At 39.4% G+C, this 22,959-nt stretch overlaps 1 protein-coding gene across 7 annotated transcripts in view; it reads right to left on the reverse strand.

Moving 5' to 3' along the window:
- NCOA1 (nuclear receptor coactivator 1) overlaps positions 1–22,959 on the reverse strand; it is a 290,001-nt gene that overhangs the window by 75,722 nt on the left and 191,320 nt on the right. For all 7 annotated transcript variants that reach the window (XM_088152158.1, XM_088152155.1, XM_088152154.1 and 4 more), the window contains one exon: positions 15,942–16,108. In XM_088152158.1, the coding sequence (XP_088008284.1) occupies positions 15,942–16,108 (167 nt within the window). The remainder of the gene's footprint in view (positions 1–15,941; positions 16,109–22,959) is intronic.

The following is a 22,959-nucleotide window of genomic DNA, read 5'->3' on the forward strand; positions in this document are numbered from 1 at the left end:
AAATCCTGTTATTATTAGAATTGTAAATCAACACATTTGGAAGGAATCAGGCTGGGAAAAGTTGTGTTACTACTTCATTTCTAAAACTAGCCAGCTAGATGTCTCTATTCTTATGCAAAGCATGATGTTGTTGTGAATAAACCAACTCAGTTATCATGAACTTCTCATGATAAGAGAGGCCTATGTCTAATCTTTTTTTAAAATCCAACTGACTTTGTGGAAATTATATTAAATATTGTATCACCAAGTTCTTAGCAATTCTACCATGTATCACACATCATTAGAGCTATATGAAACAAGAATGGGAAGAAATCCCATTTGCTACACTCATACATTTAATGAACTGCTATCAATTTAATCCATCAGGTCCTATTTTTTATTATACTGTACCAGAGAACTGCAATGTTTCTGCCTTTCCTTACAGGGAAGAACAATGTCCTTATCTGAGAGGAATTACCAGGACTGCATATAACATTCTAATCAGATTATAGATGCATCCAACTTTGGAGTGGAGTTTTCTTTGCAGCTTAACAATAAGATTTTTTTTTTTTTTTGCTACAACAGTGTCACTTTTGTTTTCAGTGTGGGAAATTGAATAGGTTTACATGCTATGGTTCCCAAATCCATATCTCTAACATAGAGATATCTATTTGTACAAGGGAGGTGTGCAGATGGGCAAAATGGTTCTTAATGCTTTCCACAGCCACCATTTTTCATCCTAGAAATATATATTCTTGCCATTTTCATTTTGGGACTTACTTTTAAGATGATAACTTCCTGGGGTAAATCTATGGAGACACAAACCCACCATTACAATATTATAAGCAAGTGTGCAGGGATCTGCAAGGGACAATGGGTGAAATGGGAGTGCCAAATCCCGCCCACCACAGCTTGCTCTGTTTCCCCCATTTTCTATACGAGGAAACTGCAGGAATTGAGACTCTAAATTTTCTTTGCTAAGTACAACAGTTCAGCCCTGAACACCACGGAATCTGACCCAGGGTAGAACACAGAAATAGTTAGCAATAACTTGAAACTCTTAACTCAGTTGTATTATCATTACTATTATTACAATATTTTTATCCTGCCTTTTTAATATATAACTCAAGCTGGCAAACATATTTAATACTCCTACCTATTTGCCCCACAACAACCACCCTGTGAGGTGGGTCGGGCTGAGACAGAGGGACTGGCCCACAGTCACCCAGCCGGCTTTCACGCCTAAGGGAGGCCTAGAACTCAAGAGTCTCCTGGTTTCCAGGCCAGCACCTTAACCACGACACCAAACTGGTTCTCAGCTGAAAGAAAATCCAGCCAAGCAGAGTGTTTAATTGTACGTACAGTATACCTTTGCAAGCACCCTCTTTTTTAAAACAAAGAGTAAAGGGGAAAACTAAGTAAAGCAACCTCACAACCTGCAGGCAACATGCTTCTAGTACTTCAATATCCAGTGGACTGAAGGAGAAGCAAAAAGAGGAAAGGAAGAGGAGCAAAGAAGGGTTGGAGAAAGGCAAAGACCCCCATAATTTAGAAATTGAGGACAATCTCCATGCTAAAACCTTTGGTCTGAGTTATAACTGACGACTGGAATCATATAAGGAGCACCTCATGAACATTTTCAGAGCCACGTTAAGCTTGACAACTAGAAAATAAATGACTTCACCTACTAAGTCTGCAAACATTGTAGGCAGTTTGTTTCTTCCCTTCCTCTATGGCAGGTGACTCAGCTGGCTTCAGATATTTGAAAATTCCAGAATCTTTCTTAAAATCAGGCAAACATTTACCCTTGGGATGTGTTTATCGTTTTAATCTGATTTTATATGATTGATTTAAAGTTGGTCAATGGCCCTAGAAATGTAATCAAATAAAACTGTGGCTTGCTTTAATTAGAAGGATGTGAATTAATCCATACCATCAGGTCCTTCTAGTTCCGTGATTCCATGAACAGAAGAGAGAATAAATTGTAAATGATATGTTGTTTTAAGCATTTTAGGAGAGGGTGCAAAAAACCCTCCAACAGAATAAATGGTTTCATGAACTAATGCTATCTTTAATAAAAAAAATTTAGATCTCCTGCAAACCATTTTTCCCCAAGGTCTACAACAGAAAGCCTGATCCAGAGAGCAAATTCCATTTTCAATTTCTTCTAGTCCAGTATTTCTCATTATATACTCTGCATATATTAAATAAATAACAGGACATTATGCAACCGTGATGCACCCTTCCTCAATTTTGAACCATTTACAGTGATTGTTCCAAATAGCATTCTAAGTGTTTATTTATTTATTTATTTATTAAATTTCTCACCCGCCCATCTCCCCCCAATGGGGGAACTCTGGGCGACACTCTGAAGTGTTGCTTCCAGTTATGATACAAATTTTTCAACAGGCAGTTGAGGTGGCTCAGTACAGCCATGTTTTTAAGGGTCATCCATAATTTGTTATGGGTTTAAACAGTCCAAAGCCTTTGTATTATCAATAAAGCAAATTTAGTCATCTTTTGCAATAACTTTGCCTTTCCCATTATTCATCAGATGTTAGCAATGTTATCTTGAGGGAGGGGAGTTGTCTCTTCTGAATCCAGCTTGTACATCTGGCAGTTGTTCTTCCATGGATTACAAAATCTTCAGCATTACTTTACTAGCATGTGAGAGAAGTACAATTGTTTCATAGTTTCAGCACTGCCCTTTTTTGGTACTGGAACTAATAAATAAAGTGATAAAATAAATAAATTGATCTTTTCTTATCTCTGGGCCACTACTGTATTTTCCATGCATGCTTAAAAACTGCACATAGCATTTTAACTGCAACATCCTGTAAGATTTTAAACAGTTCTGCTAGTGTTTCATGAAACTAGTGTTTCACCGGATAAACTTATGGAATATTGGTGAGGTTATATCTTGTTAGTCTGCTTATTATGTTTTCTTTAGCTTAAGCTGTAATTTTGCAAGAAGGAGCCTATGATCTGTGCCACAATAGGCAACAGGTCTTGTTTTCTTCACTGAGTACAGCTTTTTCATCTTTGCTTGATAATATATATAATCAACTTGATTTCAACGTTGTCCAACTTTTAAGTAGTTGGGAAAAGGTGGTTGCTATAACCATTGAATTTTCTTGGCTGAACTCTGGTAGTTTGTCTCCTGCTTTGACTTGTGCACTGAGAGAAATGTTGCCTTTATTCCAAATACCATTTTGCTCCCAACTTTAGCATTCTAGTTCTCCTATATTTAGTATGATGCCTTTTTTTTGGGGGGGGGGGGTGCTTTAAGTTATTACAGAAAAACTTCCACTTCCTCTGCATCTTTGGTTGGGACATAAACACATATCACTGTGATACTGATTGGCTTGCACTGAATTCAAATGGATATCATTCCATCATTGGGAGGGTTGAATCTGAGCACTGACTTTGACACCATTTTGTTAATAGTGATGGTTCCATTTCTTCTATGATTTTCTTGTCTGCTTCTCCTCTGATGAGAAATTGTTGTTTAGTCGTTAAGTCGTGTCCGACTCTTCGTGACCCCATGAACCATATTGTGCCAGGCCTTCCTGTCCTTCACTGCCTCCCTGAGTTTGCTCAGTTTCATGCTCATTGCTTCAGTGATGCTATCTAACCATCTCATCCTCTGCCGTCCTCTTCTCCTTTTGCCTTCAATCTTTCCCAGCATCAGGGCCTTCTCCAAAGAGATCTCTCTTCGCATTAGGTGACCAAAGTATCTGAGCTTGAGCTTCATTATCGATCCTTCCAATGAGCAATCAGGGTTGATTTCCTTTAAGATTGACTGGTTTGACCTCCTAGCAGTCCAGGGGACTCTCAAGAGTCTTCTTCAGCACCACAGTTCAAAGGCATCAATTCTTTGGCGCTCAGCCTTCTTTATGGTCCAGCTCTCACAGCCATACATTACTACTGGAAAAACCATAGCTTTGACTATGCGGATCTTTGTCAGCAAGGTGACGTCTCTGCTTTTTAATATGCTATCTAGGCTTGCCATAGCTTTCCTCCCAAGGAGCAAGCGTCTTTTAATTTCATGGCTGCAGTCTCCGTCTGCGGTGATCTTGGAGCCCAAATAAATGAAGTCTGTTACTGCTTCCATTTCTACCCCTTCTATTTGCCAGGAATTGATGGGTCCAGATGCCATGATCTTAGTTTTTTTAATGTTGAGTTTCAAGCCAGCTTTCGCACTCTCCTCTTTCACCCTCATCAAGAGGCTCTTTAGTTCTTCTTCACTTTCTGCCATTAGGGTGGTATCGTCTGCATATCTGAGGTTGTTGATGATTCTCCCTGCAATCTTAATTCCGGCTTGTGATTCTTCCAGCCTGGCATTTCTCATGATGTACTCTGCAAATAGGTTAAATAAGCAGGGTGACAGTATACAGCCTTGTCGTACACCTTTCCCTATTTTGAACCAATCGGTTGTTCCATGCCTGGTTCTAACTGTTGCTTCTCGGCCCGCATACAGATTTCTCAGGAGACAGATAAGGTGGTCTGGTACTCCCATCTCTTTAAGAATTTGCCACAGTTTGTTGTGATCCACACAATCAAAGGCTTTTGCATAGTCAATGAAGCAGAAGTAGATATTTTTCTGGAACTCTCGTGCTTTCTCCATGATCCAGCGAATGTTGGCGATTTGATCTCTAGTTCCTCTGCCTCTTCGAAACCCAGCTTGTACATCCGGTAGTTCTCGGTTCATGTACTGCTGAAGCCTAGCTTGTAGGATTTTGAGCATAACCTTGCTAGCATGTGAAATGAGTGCAATTGTGCAATAGTTTGAGCATTCTTTGGCATTGCCCTTCTTTGGAATTGGAACATAAACTGACCTTTTCCAATCCCGTGGCCACTGTTGCGTTTTCCAAACTTGCTGGCATATTGAGTGCAGCACTTTAACACCATCGTCTTTTAGTATTTTAAATAACTCAGCTGGAATACTGTCATCTCCACTAGCTTTGTTGTTAGCAATGCTTCCTAAGGCCCATTTGACTTCACTCTCTAGGATGTCTGGCTCAAGGTCAGTGATCACACCAGCGTGGACATAGGGACATTAAGATCTTTCTTGTATAGTTGTTCTGTGTATTCTTGTCACCTCTTCTTAATCTCTTCTGCTTCTGTTAGGTCTCTGCCTTTTTTGTCCTTTATCATGCCCAACTTTGCACTAAACGTTCCTTTCATATCTCCAATTTTCTTGTAGAGATCTCTAGTCTTCCCCATTCTATTGTTTTCCTTGATTTCTTTGCATTGTTCATTTAAGAAGGCCTTCTTATCTCTCCTTGCTATTCTCTGGAAATCTGCATTCAGTTGCTTATATCTTTCCCTTTCACTCTTGCTTTTCGCATTCCTTCTTTCCACAGCTATTTGTAAAGCCTCATCAGACAGCCATTTTGCTTTCTTGCATTTCTTTTTCTTTGGGATGGTTTTAGTTGCTGCCTCCTGTACAATGTTACGGACCTCCATCCATAGTTCTTCAGGCACTCTGTCTACCAAATCTAATCCTCTAAATCTATTCATCACCTTCACTGTGTACTCACAAGGAATATGATCTAAGTCATACCTGAGTGGTCTAGTGGTTTTCCCTACCTTCTTCAATTTAAGCCTAAATTTTGCAGTAAGCAGCTCATGATCTGAGCCACAGTCAGTTCCTGGTCTTGTTTTTGCTGTCTGTATAGAGCTTCTCCATCTTTGGCTGCAAAGTATATAATCAATCTGGTTTCGGTATTGACCATCTGGTGATGTCCATGTGTAGAGTCGTCTCTTGTGTTGTTGGAAAAGAGTGTTTGCTATGACTAGCTTGTTCTCTTGACAGAACTCTATTAGCCTTTGCCCTGCTTCATTTTGTACTCCAAGGCCAAACTTGCCTGTTATTCCGATTACTCCTTGACTTCCTAGTTTAGCATTCCAATCCCCTATGATGAAAAGGACATCTTTTTTTGGTGCTAGTTCTAGAAGGTGTTGTAGGTCTTCACAGAACCGGTCAACTTCAGCTTCTTCAGCATCAGTGGTTGGGGCATAGACTTGGATGACTGTGATATTGAATGGTTTGCCTTGGATACGCACTGAGATCATTCTGTCATTTTTGAGGTTGTACCCCATTACTGCCTTTCCCACTCTCTTATTGACTATGAGTGCAACTCCATTTCTTTTAAGGGTTTCTTGGCCACAGTAGTAAATTCACCCATTCCCGTCCATTTCAGTTCGCTGATTCCCAAGATGTCGATGTTCAATCTTGTCATCTCATGTTTGACCACATCCAGCTTGCCTTGGTTCATAGATCTTACATTCCAGGTACCTATACAATATTGTTCTTTATAGCATCGGACCTTCTTTTCGCTTCCAGATACATCCACAGCTGAACGTCCTTTCGGCTTTGGCCCAGCCGCTTCACTCTTTCTGGAGCTACTTGGAATTGCCCTCCGCTCTTCCCCAGTAGCATATTGGACACCTTCCGACCTGAGGGGCTCATCTTCCGGCGTCATATCTTTTAGCCTTTTAACATTGTCCATGGGGTTTTCTTGGCAAGGATACTGGAGTGGGTTGCCATTTCCTTCTCCAGTGGACACATTTTGTCAGAACTCTCTGTCATGACCTGTCCGTCTTGGGTGGCCCTGCACGGTATAGCTCATGGCTTCACTGAGTTACGCAAGCCCCTTCGCCACGACAAGGCAGTGATCCATGAAGGGGCTGATGAGAAGTAACCCATCCCAATTAATTTCTTTTTGTTGATTCTCAGAATGTCAATATTCAGCCTTGACATTTCTGCTCACACAACATCAAATTAGCTTTGATTCATGGTGTGACATTCCATGTACCAGTAGTGCATACATTTTTGTATTACTGAACTTTCCTTTTGCCTCTGGCCACATCACTAGTTTGATGTCCTTGGGGCTTAATTTACCTGTATGATAAATACCAGTGCTACTATGCTTGTCCTCCACTCTTCCCCAGTAGCTCGTTGGATACCTTCTGATCTGGGGAGACTTGTATTTCAATATCATGTTGACACTGTCTTAATTGTGAATAACCATTTTGGTTTTTTAGCAGAATACTGGAGCATATTTCCGGTGTATTTAGTCTGACCCCTTGTCTATGACCTGACCTCATGGGTGACCTTTCTGAGAATGTATACCCCCAATGGTATATAGCTCATAGCATCACTGGAATGCACAAGCCCTTCCCCACTATAAGGTACAGTTCCATGTTTCATAAAGTCTGATTATGTAGATTTGTTCTGTGGAACCAATGCCCCTACTGAGAAGGAGTGTGTGCATTAGTCATTGTGGGTTTTTAAAAATGTTATAGCTGCTTAATGGGATGATGCCACAAAAAAGAGGCTCTTACCAAGGGACTATAGTGTGAAAAGGGCACCTGTGTTGTGCTTCTCACTGGAAAACCTCCCACCAATTATATAGCCTTGCACCTGTCTAGGGCTGTTTCATCTAGCTCAGATGACAACTTTGGCAGACTGAGCAAGTGCACATGACATGCCCTGGAGGAGCGCTTTGGGTCTAAATAGTTGCAGTCCATAAGGACAGACTGAAGGATAAAGATTCAGGTTCAAATCTCAGTTGGGCATGACCCCCATGATCAAATTGTTCTCTTGGCTGTGGTTCCTCAACTGTAAAATGGAAATAGCAATCAAAAAGTCACAATTCCTTGGGACTAGTTGATGAATATCAATCTCAGCCATTCACACAAGGCTCATTAATAGCTATATCCATGGGGACTAAAAGAGCCCCCATGTAGTAAGTCAGTATACCTGAGTCGCAGATGGTATGGACTGACAATGGGGACAAAGTTAGTTTGCTGCTTTGAATATATTGGCAGACAAAAATTCTACATACTGAAAATTTCCATACAAATTAATTAGAAGCAAATTATTATTATTTTAGTAGTAAAGCCTGCACAGTGGTTATGTTGGTTGTTCAGTTTTTTATACCTGCAGACTGTGTTACACATTTTTTAATATGTTTTTTATATTGTATTCTGGTTTTTTTACATTGTTTTACAATTGCTGCTAGGCCACCCAAAGTCATGCATTTGAGATGGGCAGCTATATAAATCAAAATAATAAATAAACGAATTTTTGCTAATACACAAGCATCTCATCCATCTATCTCATTTACTTGCAAAACAACAAAATTGTGACTTCATCAAGAAGGCTTTTTTTGTAGTCTCTAGGCACTGAGGGCTTGAAAAGCACCATTCACAGAACAGGGCTGGTCTAAAAATCATCATGCAACTTTTGTGGGAAGGTGGAGTGCTGAAAAATTAACTGTCTTACCCCTTCCTTTGCCATGTTTATAGCTGTCTTGGCAGATGAACTTCAGACTGCTGCCACAGCCGCAAACTCCATGTCCTGCCAACTCTACATTATTGGCCTTGGAAGGGCTCCAGTCCTGGGAAACCATCCTAAAAGAATCTGCTTGATGCTTTTAAATAACAGCAGCCTAGCATGCAAAGCAGAGGCAGAGGAGCAGGCCTGGACTGCTGTATAAGCATGCGGGCAGAGCTGATTCAGAAGGCTTCCTCTGTTCTCTTGAGGTCCTCCCACTATTCCGAGGGAGAGAAACAAATGAGATGCTTGGTATGGAGGGAAAGGGCTGGCTTCTTACATCTTTAGAAGAAGCAAACTGGGAAATCTGTCAACAGGAGGAACTGCCCCTGGTGAACGCTTGGCAAAAAGAGGCTTAACTGTGGATTGTTTCCATTCACTGTAGCTTCCACCTGCTGCTTCATACCTTTGCTTTCCTTTAGACAGTGCCAATTAGTGTTCTCTCTGCCAGAAAAGATTCCACTGAGAATCCTGATTATGGAATTTAAAGGGTATTTGTTTGATGCTCTGAGATTTAAAACTTCCTCTTTTCACCTTGTCAGAAAGTCTGGGACAGAGATGGGCAGCATGTTGATGCCTTAGGACTGCACTTAATATTTTGGGGAGTAAATGGGAGTTGCAGTTGTGATGATGTGGGCTGGGCCAGGGTTTTCTGGGTGGTTTCCTTTGTTTTGGGAGAGAGTTGGGGGGTTGGTTTCTTAAATAATATTAAGTCCATTTTCAGCCTTTACCCATCTCAAATTGACAAGAAATCAATCCACCAGTTTTCAACAACTTATTGCATAGGAAGGAGAAAAAGAGATAAGGGAGAAAGTGAGAATCAGCTACAGTTGTTTTAATACCACCAAATGAATCCAGCTTTAGAGTCTCCTATGTATCAGTAGGTTTGCTTTTTGGAAGCCAAGATGCCCAATGCCAGCAAACCAATTTCCTTTGCACCATCATCAACACAGATGGGGCACTAAAACACCTCAATCCCAGCCTATGAAGCGAGGTACTTGCTATGTAACAGTTCTACAGACGAGTAAAAGACATTATAGTTCATTAGGTTGTTCCATGGAACTTTCCCTAGCAACAGCAACCACCCTTCAACATGCTCTCACATTCAGTCTTGGGCATGTAATACATTATCCTTGAATGTTATGTACACATTTGCATATCCATGGCAAAATCACACCTGTTTATTTCTAAGGTCTTAAAAAAAAAGCAAAATATTGTAGCCTTTTCCTAATGTGGAAACCAATTTAGAAAAAGGGAAGGCAGCAGAAATCAGGAGGGCTAAGCAGGTTTCTTAATAATCACTTCTCTTATAGCTCCTCTTAGCTCTTATATCTAAGAAGCTTTTTAGCTTCTTAGCCACTCCCCCCAACTGCTTACCTTTATCATTATGCCCTTCTGCTCCCTATTGAATAAACAGTTCTTGCAGAAGACAGCAGCTATAGAGTGCTGAGCTCAGATTTCTCCTATATCTCCAGCAGAATCAGAGCTCAGTGAGAATAACAGCCTTTTGGTATTCAAGCCAAAAATCTATCTAGGCCAGCATCCTGTTTCCATCAGTAGTCTTTAAAGCAATAGGTCTCTCCTTTTATTTGACCTCAAAAGTTGGTACTGAAAGGTGGATGCTCTTAAACAGAGAGCTCAGTTCCCATCCTGTTTAGCAACCTTCTGCTCCATTAACCCACAATATCATTTAACCTTCCTTACTCTAACAACTAAGGGAAAGACTCTTAACTGCTTATTCTTAGGAAAGGGCACATAAGGCAGTTGTGGGACTAACAAGGGAATCCACAAATACTACCTAAAAATATTTAATTTCTATGAGTTCTAGTTCGAAATACATTCATACATCGCATTTGCAGAGACAACCAGAGGTGGAGATCACTAACAATCAGAAATGAAAATCTAATGAGCAAATCAGCATTTATAGATTCTTTGTTGGGAATAACAGAAAATGTTCTGGAAAGGGACACCAACATGATTAACACTCAACCCCAAATGCTGAAAGTTCAAATAGTACCTTTTGATGGATAATGATGGCCATAGCCACTTTTCAGCCATCATTTCATGCCCCAAAGGTTAGAAATAAATGTAGTGTAAATGAGGTGAGGTTCCTCCCTCCCTTCCCCAAACAACATAGTCAGCAGAAACAGATAAGCTGCCAGCAGAGAGCAAAGCTCAAGGAAGCACACACTGAGGTAGCAATTGTCCTAGTTAATGTTCAGCCATGCTATGCCATGCCAAGGAGACTAATGACTGCTGAAAGTGCCCATAAGCCAGAAACTCTTAAGCACTTACCTCCTCGAAAAATCCCTTCAGTTTCCATCTGTAATGTGCATGAAATCTGATGAAGTACAGCACCAAATGCATGTTTCCAAAAAGATCCCCTTCTCTCTTTCAAATAGTGTATAGCATCCGGGTTCTGCAATAGCTTTCGTAAAGTGCCAGAAAGCCACAGAGGCCCATGGCACTAACTTCTCCACATATTATCTAAAATTATTTGCCCTAGTATGATTTTTCCAGAAACCATTTTTTCTAACACTCGCAAAAAGGCACAGGCAAAAGTGTCAATTTACAATTAAAAAAACATGTGGAATTATTATTTACTTTTCAAAACCAGCATCATGAGTTTGAGCAGAAGAATTTGGATCACATTCACAGGAGTTCCTTGCCACTTTTAAGCCATCTTCTGCCACTTGGGGTGGTCTGTCTGAATAGCTTTGAAAAATACTAGCAGCTGCAAAAGGGCTTCCTTCAGTCCTGTCCAGAATGTTCCATTAACCAAGGCTCACTATCATCCTGCATGAACACAGCTGAGAAAGACAAAGCGACTTTGCTAAACCATAAGGAACTTTTAGACATTTTGAAGCATTAATTTTTGAGAATTGCATATTGAAGTTTCTGAAGCTTAGGGTTAGGGTTAAAATTAAATTTTTCATTTCCTTATAGCAACAAAGTTGAAATCCCTTGTGATCTGGTAATTATATATTTTTCCCAGAGATATGAGGCTGCCATTTACAGTAGAATCAGACAAGTGCCCTATTGCCTTCAAAACTGCCTACTCTGAGTGGAAACAGATATCTGAGTTCTCATGCAGAGATCTTTTCCTTTCTCTTGGCATCCAACAATTATTTAATTTAAAAATGTTGAAATTGAAATAAGGCTCTTCCAAAATCAGGTATCTAGTGGAAAATGTTATGTTTTATATACAGATTTTTTAAAAAAATTAAGCTAACTGTCTGAAATAGAAGGTGATTAATCCAGCTGATTAGAATCTCAATAAACTTTCACAAATATTAACAACACCATCTCTTTTTGTCTCTAGCATATTTATATTTAGCTTGCAGCAAGAATATTCTGATTGCTAACAAGGAAAGCAGCCATTTCATTTTCTGTTCCTACTGAGAGCCATGCATTATTGTTTGCCACAAAATAAACATAGTATGTAAACTGTCTCCTAAGAGGCCTAAATGAAAGGTGTAAACATGAGAAAACATTAACATGTGAACATGCTTATTATGGGCTACGTGGACTGCAGAGATCACAAGTATCCTTGGCAAGAACGTCAGAACCTCCCTTTCATTCCCCCATTCTCGATGTAAAGAAAACTTCCTTGGGATGCAAAGCATAGTCTTTCCTCCTTGGCAAGCTGACAGACTATGTGCCCTATGTTTTGTCTTTCAAATTAGCTACCAATGCTACAAAGCAAGCATTCAATTCAGAGGGAAACATGGAGTGCCTCTTTCTCTCATCTAAGCATGAAGAGACTCCAGAATAGACCTTGGCAGGGCCCCATTTCTCATGCTCCCAGCTGCTAGCAATTTAGCTACAGTGGGAGAAATGAGAGAACCTCTCTCTTGAATTGTATGAGCACAGAAATTCAAAATGAAAATCTAGATATTTCTGTCCCCTCCCCCCCATGCTATTGGCTTCTCCTCTCCCAAAATAATATTTTCAGCAATGTGCAATTATGCCCAACAACATTTTACTTTGGGATGACTCAATGGATGGATTTTGTAGTATAAGGCTTGGATTCTACCGCATACTGTAGTATATGGCTCTGATTACTTGTCTGATTATCTCAGCAATATTTTCTTGCAGAAAAGTGATAACACTGAATTTTCATCTAATGGAGAAATGTTGTTTCTCCCAGAAACCATTCAGACTTCCAGAAAGTGGTGGGTATTTGTTCACATCTCAGCATTCCTAACTGTGCCATTAATTGTGGCTCTTGCTTTCAAGTAAGTGATGGGTTTAGTGCATTGGCAGCCAAATGGAAATCCACTGAATTCACATACATGTATTTAAGCAGATACAATTTTAAAATGCAGAAAGGTAGAAGGACTGCATAAATGGATGCTTTAGGCCAAAGTACCCACAATACAATGCACCAAGGCCAGAATGATGACATCATTCTCCAAATGCCACCATTACGTACTTGTGTCTTGACACCTGATGCGATATAAATAGTAAATTGTCATGTATGTGTCATCATCCCACCTCCTGCCCTAAAGAGGTGGCTTTGAGTGATATTCATAATTTCATAATTTTTGTTACTCAGTAATATCTGAATGAAATTGAAATAAAATAAAAGAAGAACTGTTCATAATAAAATTCAATGAAAAAGGTTAGCTGTAGCACTGTAGAAATATTAGTTATAGTTGGAAGATCCCATAGTTATTCTTAGCATCCAGACTTGAATGAGACGTGATTCTGGCATATGATTTCCTATCCCATTTCACCATTACACTAGACTGAACAGGCAACTGAAGACAACAAGCATACTTGTATTATATAATGCTGCCTGATATTGCTCGTTATAAAAAAAATTAAAGGGGACCTCAGGGCAAGCATCCATGGTAGGCTCTACAAGAGTCGGTGATCCTTCAATCTGGATCAGAATGGCAAGGATCTGTGTCTACGCAAGTAGATGATGTAAGAGAGCACAACTGAGGACTTGAAGATACTGGAGCTTACAGATGAATTACAACAGGCTTTTCCCATCTGAGTTGAAGTGCTATCCATCCAACTTTGAGTTGGCAAAAAACTATAACCAGCATAAAATTTCTATTCTGCCTCTATTACATCTGCTTACAGAATGTAGTGTCCTGTTTGGGCACCTGAAGGTTATGTTAAGCACAGTGTTTGGTTGATTACTCCAAATCTGTTTCCCTTCCCCACCCTGAGAATATCACCACTTAAAGGAAAACAGCTACTGATCATCACAGCAATACAGGATTGGGGTAGAATCTAATGACTGAGTTTCTACACTCTTTCTCTTGCTAAATAAAATCTAAGCAATGGGAAGAGAAAGAAATCACAAAGGGAGCTAGGTGGCACATGCACTAAGAAAACATTTGTACAAACATACCAAGAGCATAGTAAAGCAGGAAACTGAAGCTCTAGCGTTATTATGCAATTCTGCAGCCATGCATATTTCTTTTACACAACAGCTTGCAAAGTTTGCACAGGACTGAATAATCCTTTAAGTCTGCAGGAGGTGAGCAGCTCCCTGAAGCAATTAGAGATCCCCATACACCCATATCTGCCTCCTACCCCATTGCCCCTCTCTTAAAAGCTTCTTGTGTCATCCAACTGCAACTATTACAGAAACATGTATAATTTTGTAAATTCAATCCCAAGACCAAAACCCAAGTCTTTACCAAACAAAATGTTTTTGCAATTTCTCAAACAGTACATCACATTAAAATAGTTAGCTCACAAGCTTCTTTTCAGAGGCCTGTTCAAAACACAAAGAGAAATCTACATTCTTTATCCTGAGTGCTAGAATGAGTATTAGGCAATGGCATAGAACTGGTCCTGTAACATCACTGGAGTTCCTTGGCTAGGTGATTCTTATGAACTTATTCTTATGAACTTGATAAAATTAGCTGTGCCTCTTTTTGTGACCAACAGATTTGATGAAGCAAAATCTAACGGTTAATCACCAAGGATTCTCAGTCTGAAGCTTGCCTGTTAATCAGCTGTTCTTATATTCAAATAGAACTAAAACTATGTATTAGCTTGGCAAACGAAAATAAAGTGACTGAGAGGATAGAGGAAGTATGAGTACGAACTGACAACCCAGCAAAATTGAATGTATCCTTGCTGTGCACATCGACTCCTGCTACAAATGCTCCCTGTCTCCCAAGCAGCTGGAAAGATAGAGGATCAACACTGCAGAAATAGTTGAGCATTGACCCTGATGTACCAGTTCTCCCTTGAAAAAGTCCCCAGCAATCACACACACACAGACAGTATAATATACGTGAGGTGGGAATACTGAATTTTCTTTGAAGTAGTTCAATTTACTTCAATGGGCAAAACAACTGATTGTATACATTGGCATGTCATACCATAAATAAATATCAAGTAGGTGAGGGGGGAATCTGCTTAAAAAATGTACTGTGGATTGTTTTTATAAACAGCTTTGAGGGAGTATTTTGAATATCAGAACAACAGGAAATATAATGAAGCTACATAACGTTTCTCTGCTTGCCAATTTCTTGCTCCAAATCCATATATCCCAAATAATTATCCACTAACTTTGCAGGATCCAGATCTAGGATGTTATAAAGAGAAAAACATGGGGGGAAGGGAACAATGAAAACATTAAGCATCCATCTCTCCAGCCATGACTTCTGCTTCATTTCAATCAATCCCAAAGCTGTTTGCTAATAATAATTTAAAAAAAAAAAGTACAGTGCATCCTTCATTAGATGCAGTTGTGCATAATATGCAGCTTGCCATTTGGGTCTATGGCTCAATGCCCCTCAAAAGCTCCTGTTTCCTCCCCAGTTCCTGTCAACCCAACAGTTCGAAAACTCACGTGAGTAGATAAATGGGTACTCTCACTCCGGTGGGAAGAAAAATGCTGGCGGCGCCTTGCAAAAGGAGTCAGGAGCAGTTGCCGGTAAGCGCGAAACCGCGCTCGCCCGAAAAGGGCGCAAAGCAACGGAAACTCCGCCTCCTGCGCTCGCCAGCTGGGCTCTGCCCTAGGAAGGAGGCTCTGGCAAACCACTTCTGAAACAATTGCCTTGAAAACTGCAAGGACCCGTCCAAGCAGTCACTGCAGAGTCGGTAACGACTGAGCGCAGATAAAAAAACTCTTAGTGTAAGTCCAATACTTTGTTCTATAAACCACCAAATAAGGGTTAGGGATAGGGTTATTGCTTGCAATTGTATGCAATCATCTTTGGGTTGGGATATTAACCCTGCAGTAGCTTTAGAAAATAACACTGGCTCCTCTCTCGCAAATCTGCATACAGTGAATGTTATGATCAGAACACAGCAGGAGTTTGCCTGAATTCCCTTTTTAAAAGTCAGGTTGTGGTTGTAGAAGAGCGAAGAGCTTGCATCCCTGTTCATCCAGTGTGAACCAGGAAGACAATCTTATGCAAAACTCGAATTTTGATCAATTGTGCCTTAGCAGTGGATGAAAGAAGACCCCACTACAGAATTCTATCCTCCCTTAGAATTAAGTTTTGCAAACATTCTTCAGGTCCTCCTATGCTTCCTCAAGAAGGTCCCGGCACATAGTTTATATACCATTGCCTTGTATTATAAATGCAAGGACACAAGGAATGAACAACAAAAGAGACAAAAGATTTTGTAGATCTACCTTGTTCGAGTCTTTTCATCTGCTGAATCTGATCAACCGTTTTTTTTAGAATCTTGCATTTGTCTGGTTTAACACTCAGGCTGTCAATCTCTCCAATATTGGCTGAAAGCAGCTCTGCCAGCTCTTCTAAGTATTTGTTCTCTTGCTCCCTGCGTCGTTTCTCATTGCTGTTAGAGAAAATCAATTCATGGTTACTGAATTCTCCATAATCAAAGCCTACGTATGGTTTATTAAAAAATAATTCAAAAGCAGGTCCAATAATAAATCAAATCAAATATTTGAGTTTCTTGAATATTTGGGAGTTTTTGTGAACACATCCTAAGCACCCACAAACCCACTGAAATCCCATCTGTTTCAACATTAAAACAAGTATGGATGTGAAGGGAAGCACCATCCAGGAGATGAGATGACACAAGTGACACCTAGAGCTCTGCTGGCGAAAGATGAGTGAAGCCAACCAACCAGAGGTAAAAGCATTTATTAGGGCTTATCTTGTGGTGATAAGAGTGGTGAAGTGACTCATTTCTCCACTCTTACTGCATCTGCAAACAACTGGCTGGTGGCCCTGTTTCAGGTTACCAGGTCCTTTTTGGGTATGGAGGGGCTGGGGGAGTCCTTACAGGGCCACTGTGAGGAATACCGTTGGCATCTGTTGGACAGAGTCACTTGGTTTTGCTTGGAGTTGGATTCCAGCTGTGCAGACCCTATAGAAGTGCCTAAGACTTGTCTGAGCTCAGTTATCTAGGAAGAGTTTGAAGAGTTGATCCTGAGGAAGCAGGATCCTCGCTGCTATGAGTTCATTTTTGCCTCTGGCCCCTGGTTGAGGAGGGACTGGTGCTGACTCAATCCTAGCAAGACAGAGTAGCTTTGGTTTTTTAGCCCTCCCGCCCCCAAAATCTGGAAAGGCATCAACTTTGACTTTTGAGGGAACAGCACTCCCCAGAGAGAGCTGGTGTGCAATTCTGGGGTTCCCCTGAACTTATGGCTGTTTGGCTGGGAAGCCTTTGCACAGATCCATCTCATGTGCCAAATGCACCTATTCCTGGACTAGTCACTCACCTTAGTCACTTCCCATTTGGATTACAGCAATATGCTATGCATGGGGCTGCCCTTGAAGATCATCCAGAAATTACAACTGGTCCAGAATGCAACAGTGTGCACAGTTTAAGGTGTCCTGTTTGTCCATATGACACCACTGGTGCACCAGTATACTGGCTTCCAGTTTCTTTCCTGGTGTAATTCAAGGTGCTAGTTATTGTCTTTAAAGACCTTTGTATGGCACAGGGCAGGTTATTTGTGGGATCAGTTCTCCCTGAAGGTATTTGCCCACTGTGCCAGATCCAGAAGGCTTTTAAAAGGTGGCTTTTCCTTGTGGGGGAGTTGGGCGGTGATATAAATTTGATATATAAACTAATAAAATAAATAAATAAAATATGATCATTTATGTATTGAGAAGTGTTGTTTTAGAGTGTCAGGAGCTGGTTTTTGGAAGTTCTTTTTAATGTTCATATTGTTATGGTGAGAGTTATGGAACATAAGATGGGTGACCATATAAGTCTTATAAATACATAAATAAATGTTACTTTGTTCTTTACACATGCCAGCAAACTCTGAACTATCACACCATACTAGTGTGACCAGGTTTTTTATACTCAATTTTCCCATTGTTATAAATATATCAGCAGTTAATTAAAATATATAATAAACAATTTTTAACACCCTTCCAAAAATGATGCTCTCCAGATATGACAGATTGCAACTTTCATAATTCCCTGTCATCACAGCCACTCTGCCGGGAATATAAGACTTGTAGTCCAACAGTTCTAGAGAGCATCAGATTGGAGAAATTACCCAACTTCGGCAGAAGTCAATGTCCTCAGAGGAAGGCTGGCTAGTTAACCTATTTTATATTGTCCTGATTATGACTCCCCACATAGTATTTTCAATACTCATTATTAGAAGATGTCATAAATATGTAAATTTTCTATCGTTACATGTTCTTATTAACAGATAACCTCTCTGCATCAGAGATTATGTACAAGTAGTCCTCGGTTTACGTCGATTCGTTCAGCAACCATTCAAAATTGTGATGGTGCTGAATGAGTGATACTTATGATTAGTCCTCAGAGTATCAGCCATCGCACTGTCCCCGCGGTCACGTGATTGTGATCTGGGTACTCGGCACCCAGCTTGTGATTATGATGTTGCAGTGAGCCGCAGTCATGTGATTTCTGACATTCCCTTCTGGCTTTCCACAAGCAGTCAGTGGGGAAGCCGTCAGGAAACTACAGTCACATGAGATCCTTGCTTAACAACCCATGTGGGCCTCAGCTAATGATGGCAACTGGGACTGCCAGGACAGCTGTCACTAAGTGACATGGACATGTGACATCATGCTTTATGACTGCGTCTCTTAGAGATGGCAACTTTGGTCCCAATTGCCATTGGTAACTGAGGATTAGCTATATATTTTCACATTTGTTATTGCTTGTATCATCTTACCAAGTATTTTTAATACATTAACGATTATGACATTGATATTTTTGTGATTAACAATCAGTGGTAATGCCTAGGTCAGCTCTTGAGGTTGCTTCGTCAGAAATATCAAAGATTGTTTTCTCTTATACAAAGAAATTTATGAAGGAAGGCTACATGGTTTAAGAGGAAGGGGAAGGCGGATAAGGTCATGGTAAGATGGAATCGATCAGAGGTTGAGAAGCTTAAAGCAGAAAAGGCAATGTATGGACTATGGATATAGTAGAACTAAGGAAGGATAGAAAGATAGGGAAAGGTATAATGACTACTGTTGATTTAGAACTATGAGGACTTGCTTGCTTATTTATTTATTTATTTTATTAATTACCATGATTTAAAATGTGATGGGGGCTCGCATGGCTGGAATTGGCTTATGGGGTAATTGATTCTGTCCCCCCTGTCATCTTGAATTTTATAGTCTTTTTAGGTATATAGTCTTTTTATATTGTATGATTTTTAAAGCTAATTTAATCTGGATATTTATATTTTTTATTGTTTTTGATGCTTGATTTTAATTGTGAGCTGTCCAGTCACCCTCTGGGGAGATGGGCAGCATATAAATTTAATAAATAAATATATAAATATATAAAACTAGGTTGAGTTGTATTTCCTTTTCTTTTCTCTTACTATACATCATGCCTTTAATTTTTTTTCCTTGTAAGTTCTTACTCTATTTCTGTGCTTTACTTACTCTGAAAGGGAATAGTGTGACATGTATGTATGTATTTTTCTTTTGATCTGTGCTTCTCATTCTTTCCTTTTTTCACATAACTTAAATGAGATGTCCATTTTATCATTAAGGCAGAAAAATCCCCAATTTATTCAATTAAAAGGAGTTCAATGAGGGCAAAAAGCAATTGGAAAGTTGCTACTGGGGATAAACTGTGATGGCAGCATGCCAACAAACTGAGTTAATAAACTAAAAGACAAAAATGAATTTAAAAAGACAATCAATCTCCTTGCAACAGCAATCACTTCATAAGTAAAACTGAGATGTGGCCAACAAATCATGAAATCATGCAAAGGAAAAGCAAGTAACTCTCACTTAGCTGCAAAAAGCCAATTCTACAGTTTGCGACATGTTTTTTTCCCCCCAAATTTTAAAAAATGCAATAATGGACAGTTGCAAGCTGCTTAACAAGCTGCTTAACAAGCCCTTCCCAAGACTTCTGTTATTGGTCAGACTCCCATAACACTCCAACTGTAATACCTTCACAGCTGGGAAAACAGAACCTAACTCCCACCCCTTTTGATTAGTGTCTCCATTATTTGGAAGGGCTATGTGGTTCCTAGAATGTTGTGCTTGGCCCTACTAGACTGTGCCATTGCCATTGATAGCGATAAATGTAATTCTGCTCTCCAAGGTGTATTTTTCCAGAACTAAAACCTCATTCATTCCCAGAAATGGAGACCCAACAATACTAAGGGTATTCTCCCCACTCTTGGTCTCCTGCTTTAACTAATCTTTTGCTTCTTTGAAGACCACGGATGACCCAAATAAGCTGTTGAAAGCCATAACTTTTTTTAACAGAACAGTTATAAGAATATCTTTCTTTCCCATCCTCTAGTGAAAAAGTCTGCTGGATAAACACTAGTGCAAATGTGCTTTAAAACAAACACAGACACACACACACACACACACACATTTGGAAAAAGTAAAGATGCATAGGTTGTGAAAGAAATGGAAAATATTACTTTAGGGCCTTATGGATATTTTTGTTTGGGTGAATTTAAGTAAGGGGGGGCAGGGAACCAGTAAAGCGACATATGTGAATTCATTAAGATATTTAATTAACAACTCATTGCCACTGTTGCTATGGTAATATAAGCTGTAAGTGATGGAAAAATAAGGCAATTGCTTTTACAAAAATGCCTTATAAGAATACAGTTCCAGTCAGCTACCATTATCAGTAACAATTAAACTTATAGACTCCAGCACAGAAGAAAATGGTATATTAGCAGACTGAAATTAGGTCTGACAAACTGTTAAAAATCTCTACCAATTAATCATACAAATTAATTAAGGGCTTTAATGAACTGAACTGGCAAGTGAGTAAAAGAACAGTTTAATGAAGAGCGCACTCTCCTTTAGATGATGCATGCAAACAGAACAGCAGGAGCCATCTTACAAGGTGTACTGTGAAGGAAGTGAAGGAGGAGGAATATATTTGTTAACTAAGGATTAATTTTTACCCATTCTACTATGTAGTGTTGGGGATCTAAATTAAATAAAAGTCAGGGCTCAACCAGTTAAGATCCTTACTTGGAAAGGGACTGAGCAAGACTGGGTTTAAAGTAGTTAGCTCCCACATTGTCTTCAAACACAAAATCAAAACATAATTGTTACAAAGGGAGAGGGATCCACCTCCTTAAAAAAATGATTCTAGATAGTGTCTGCCTGTCCATCTATCTATTTCTTGGAGTGCTGGGTTGGGATGAGAGAAGAAAGAGACCCGCATAAAAGACTGGCATTAGCATCAGTAAGGAAGGTCAGTTAAAATTCACTAGCTTTTGCCAAGTACTAACTGGACACCAGAGATCTGCATTATTACTTTATTGCTTGCAAGATAACAGAGGATTCAATGTAAGTAGCCAAATGTGTTTAATATCTAGTATCCATCCAGGACATAACACATAATCCATCGCCTGCAGTTTATACAGCCACTGGGAGTTACAACTTAAGGATTCACATCAGACATTTCTTAAACTCTAATACTACTCCAGTGAAGGAGAGAGTCATTTGCTCATCTTCCAAAGCTATATACATGTTATCCTGCTAATAATTCCATCTACAGAGTAGTTTTTGTACAACAGAATCAACAGACACAAATCTAATATCACAAATAGCAATATCCAGAACCAAGTGGGATAAACTTTTGACTTCCAAGGGACATGGCTTCTGATCTGAAACTTGTCATTCACCAGTAAAAGAACTGCAAAGGAAGATTACAGTAAGGATAGGGAACTGTTGAACTAGAAGAATCAATCAAAAGTTTGATACTATCCATTTAAATTTGATTACAAATAGCTGTTTTCTATTTACTATAGCTATGAATTAACTTATCAGTGTTAATGTGGCTGGACTGCCACTTAATTGCTGTGGCTGTTAATTGTTATTTTGGCTTCACAGAATTGTCACCAGTGCTACGTCATGCATTTCACTAATTTTATATATGTATGCATATATGCATTTATTTCTGCATTTATATTGTACCACTGAATCTGGAATGTCTCACAGCATTTTACCACTAACAGAAATAGGTATATAATTACATGATAACATGAATAGCTATAAAAAAAGCAACAGAGACTTTATATATGATATAATATAATCCTGCCAACTAATGAACAAAGCTTATGCCATAATAAATATATTAGACTGTCAGATGCTGCAAGACTTTGTTCTTAAATAACAATGTAAAGTTTTGTTCCTTCCTCCTTCTCTTTGTTCCTCATTAAAAATTTACAAAATGCATTCAGACTCCTCATAGAAGTCACTGTGGAAACCATTTCAGCATTAGAGCAGGTGAAAAAAATGTTTTAAAGAAATAATAAACAAACTTCTACTGGGCTCCATTTGAAAAAGAGATGAGGCATATACTTCACTGGCTTAGCAGGGGCCAACCTGGCTCTACCAGTCTCTCCATCAGAAGCTACTGCACAATGACAATTACAGTATGTAACCAGATGCAGTGATTGTTAATAAGCTGGTTTTCTTCTTCCTCCCATGCTTTTGTTCCTTTTACATCAGTGTGTAGACTTTGGACTTTTGTGCAGTTCCTTAATTTTGGTACAATAGCAAACAGTTCCCCCGTCTTGCTTGTTGACAAACTGAGGAGACATTTTCTTCCTAACCTGTCCTGAATTGTGATAGCTTGCTGGTGTAGTTCACACATACTTTCCTATCCATTATTCATATTTTCAGCAGAACAGGCACTCCTGGGAATGCCATACAAGTGTTCTGTACTAAAAAAAAAAGGTCCACTTGCAACCTTCATTCCAACAATTTTGGCAAGGGGTAGAAATAATTTCTGTTCTGCCAGACTTTTAAATACAACCAGTATTAGCATCTACATTTGACAGCAATATTGATTTTATTATTAATCTAAGTGGAATACTGCAGTGTGTGTTTGTTTAGCATATTAACAATAACTCTTTCTTCTAGGTTTGCTACTTTTGCAATGTAAAATTTATGTTGAAGGTATGGAATATAAATTACGTAAGTAAGCAAATGGGCCTATGACTTGCTTGATCTCTGAAGTGGGTTCCCATCGCCAGAGGTTTCTGAACTATGGAAGCAGATGGATGACCAAACAGAAGAGAAAGGAGGCATGTAAATACAGTTGTATGGAATTCTGTAAGCTCCTTTTCCGTAGCCTTTACACAGCTCAAAAAAACAAAACAAAAACTCTAGTCATGTACAAAGAAATGGAAAAAACTAGCAAGGGTAGCCCTCTCATAAGCTATGGTCTGAATATCTATA

This window comes from Python bivittatus, unplaced genomic scaffold, assembly GCF_059951505.1.
Source record: "Python bivittatus isolate LINGU-HERP-01145 unplaced genomic scaffold, Pbiv_v1 ctg000690_np1212, whole genome shotgun sequence".
Classification (NCBI taxonomy): domain Eukaryota; kingdom Metazoa; phylum Chordata; class Lepidosauria; order Squamata; family Pythonidae; genus Python; species Python bivittatus.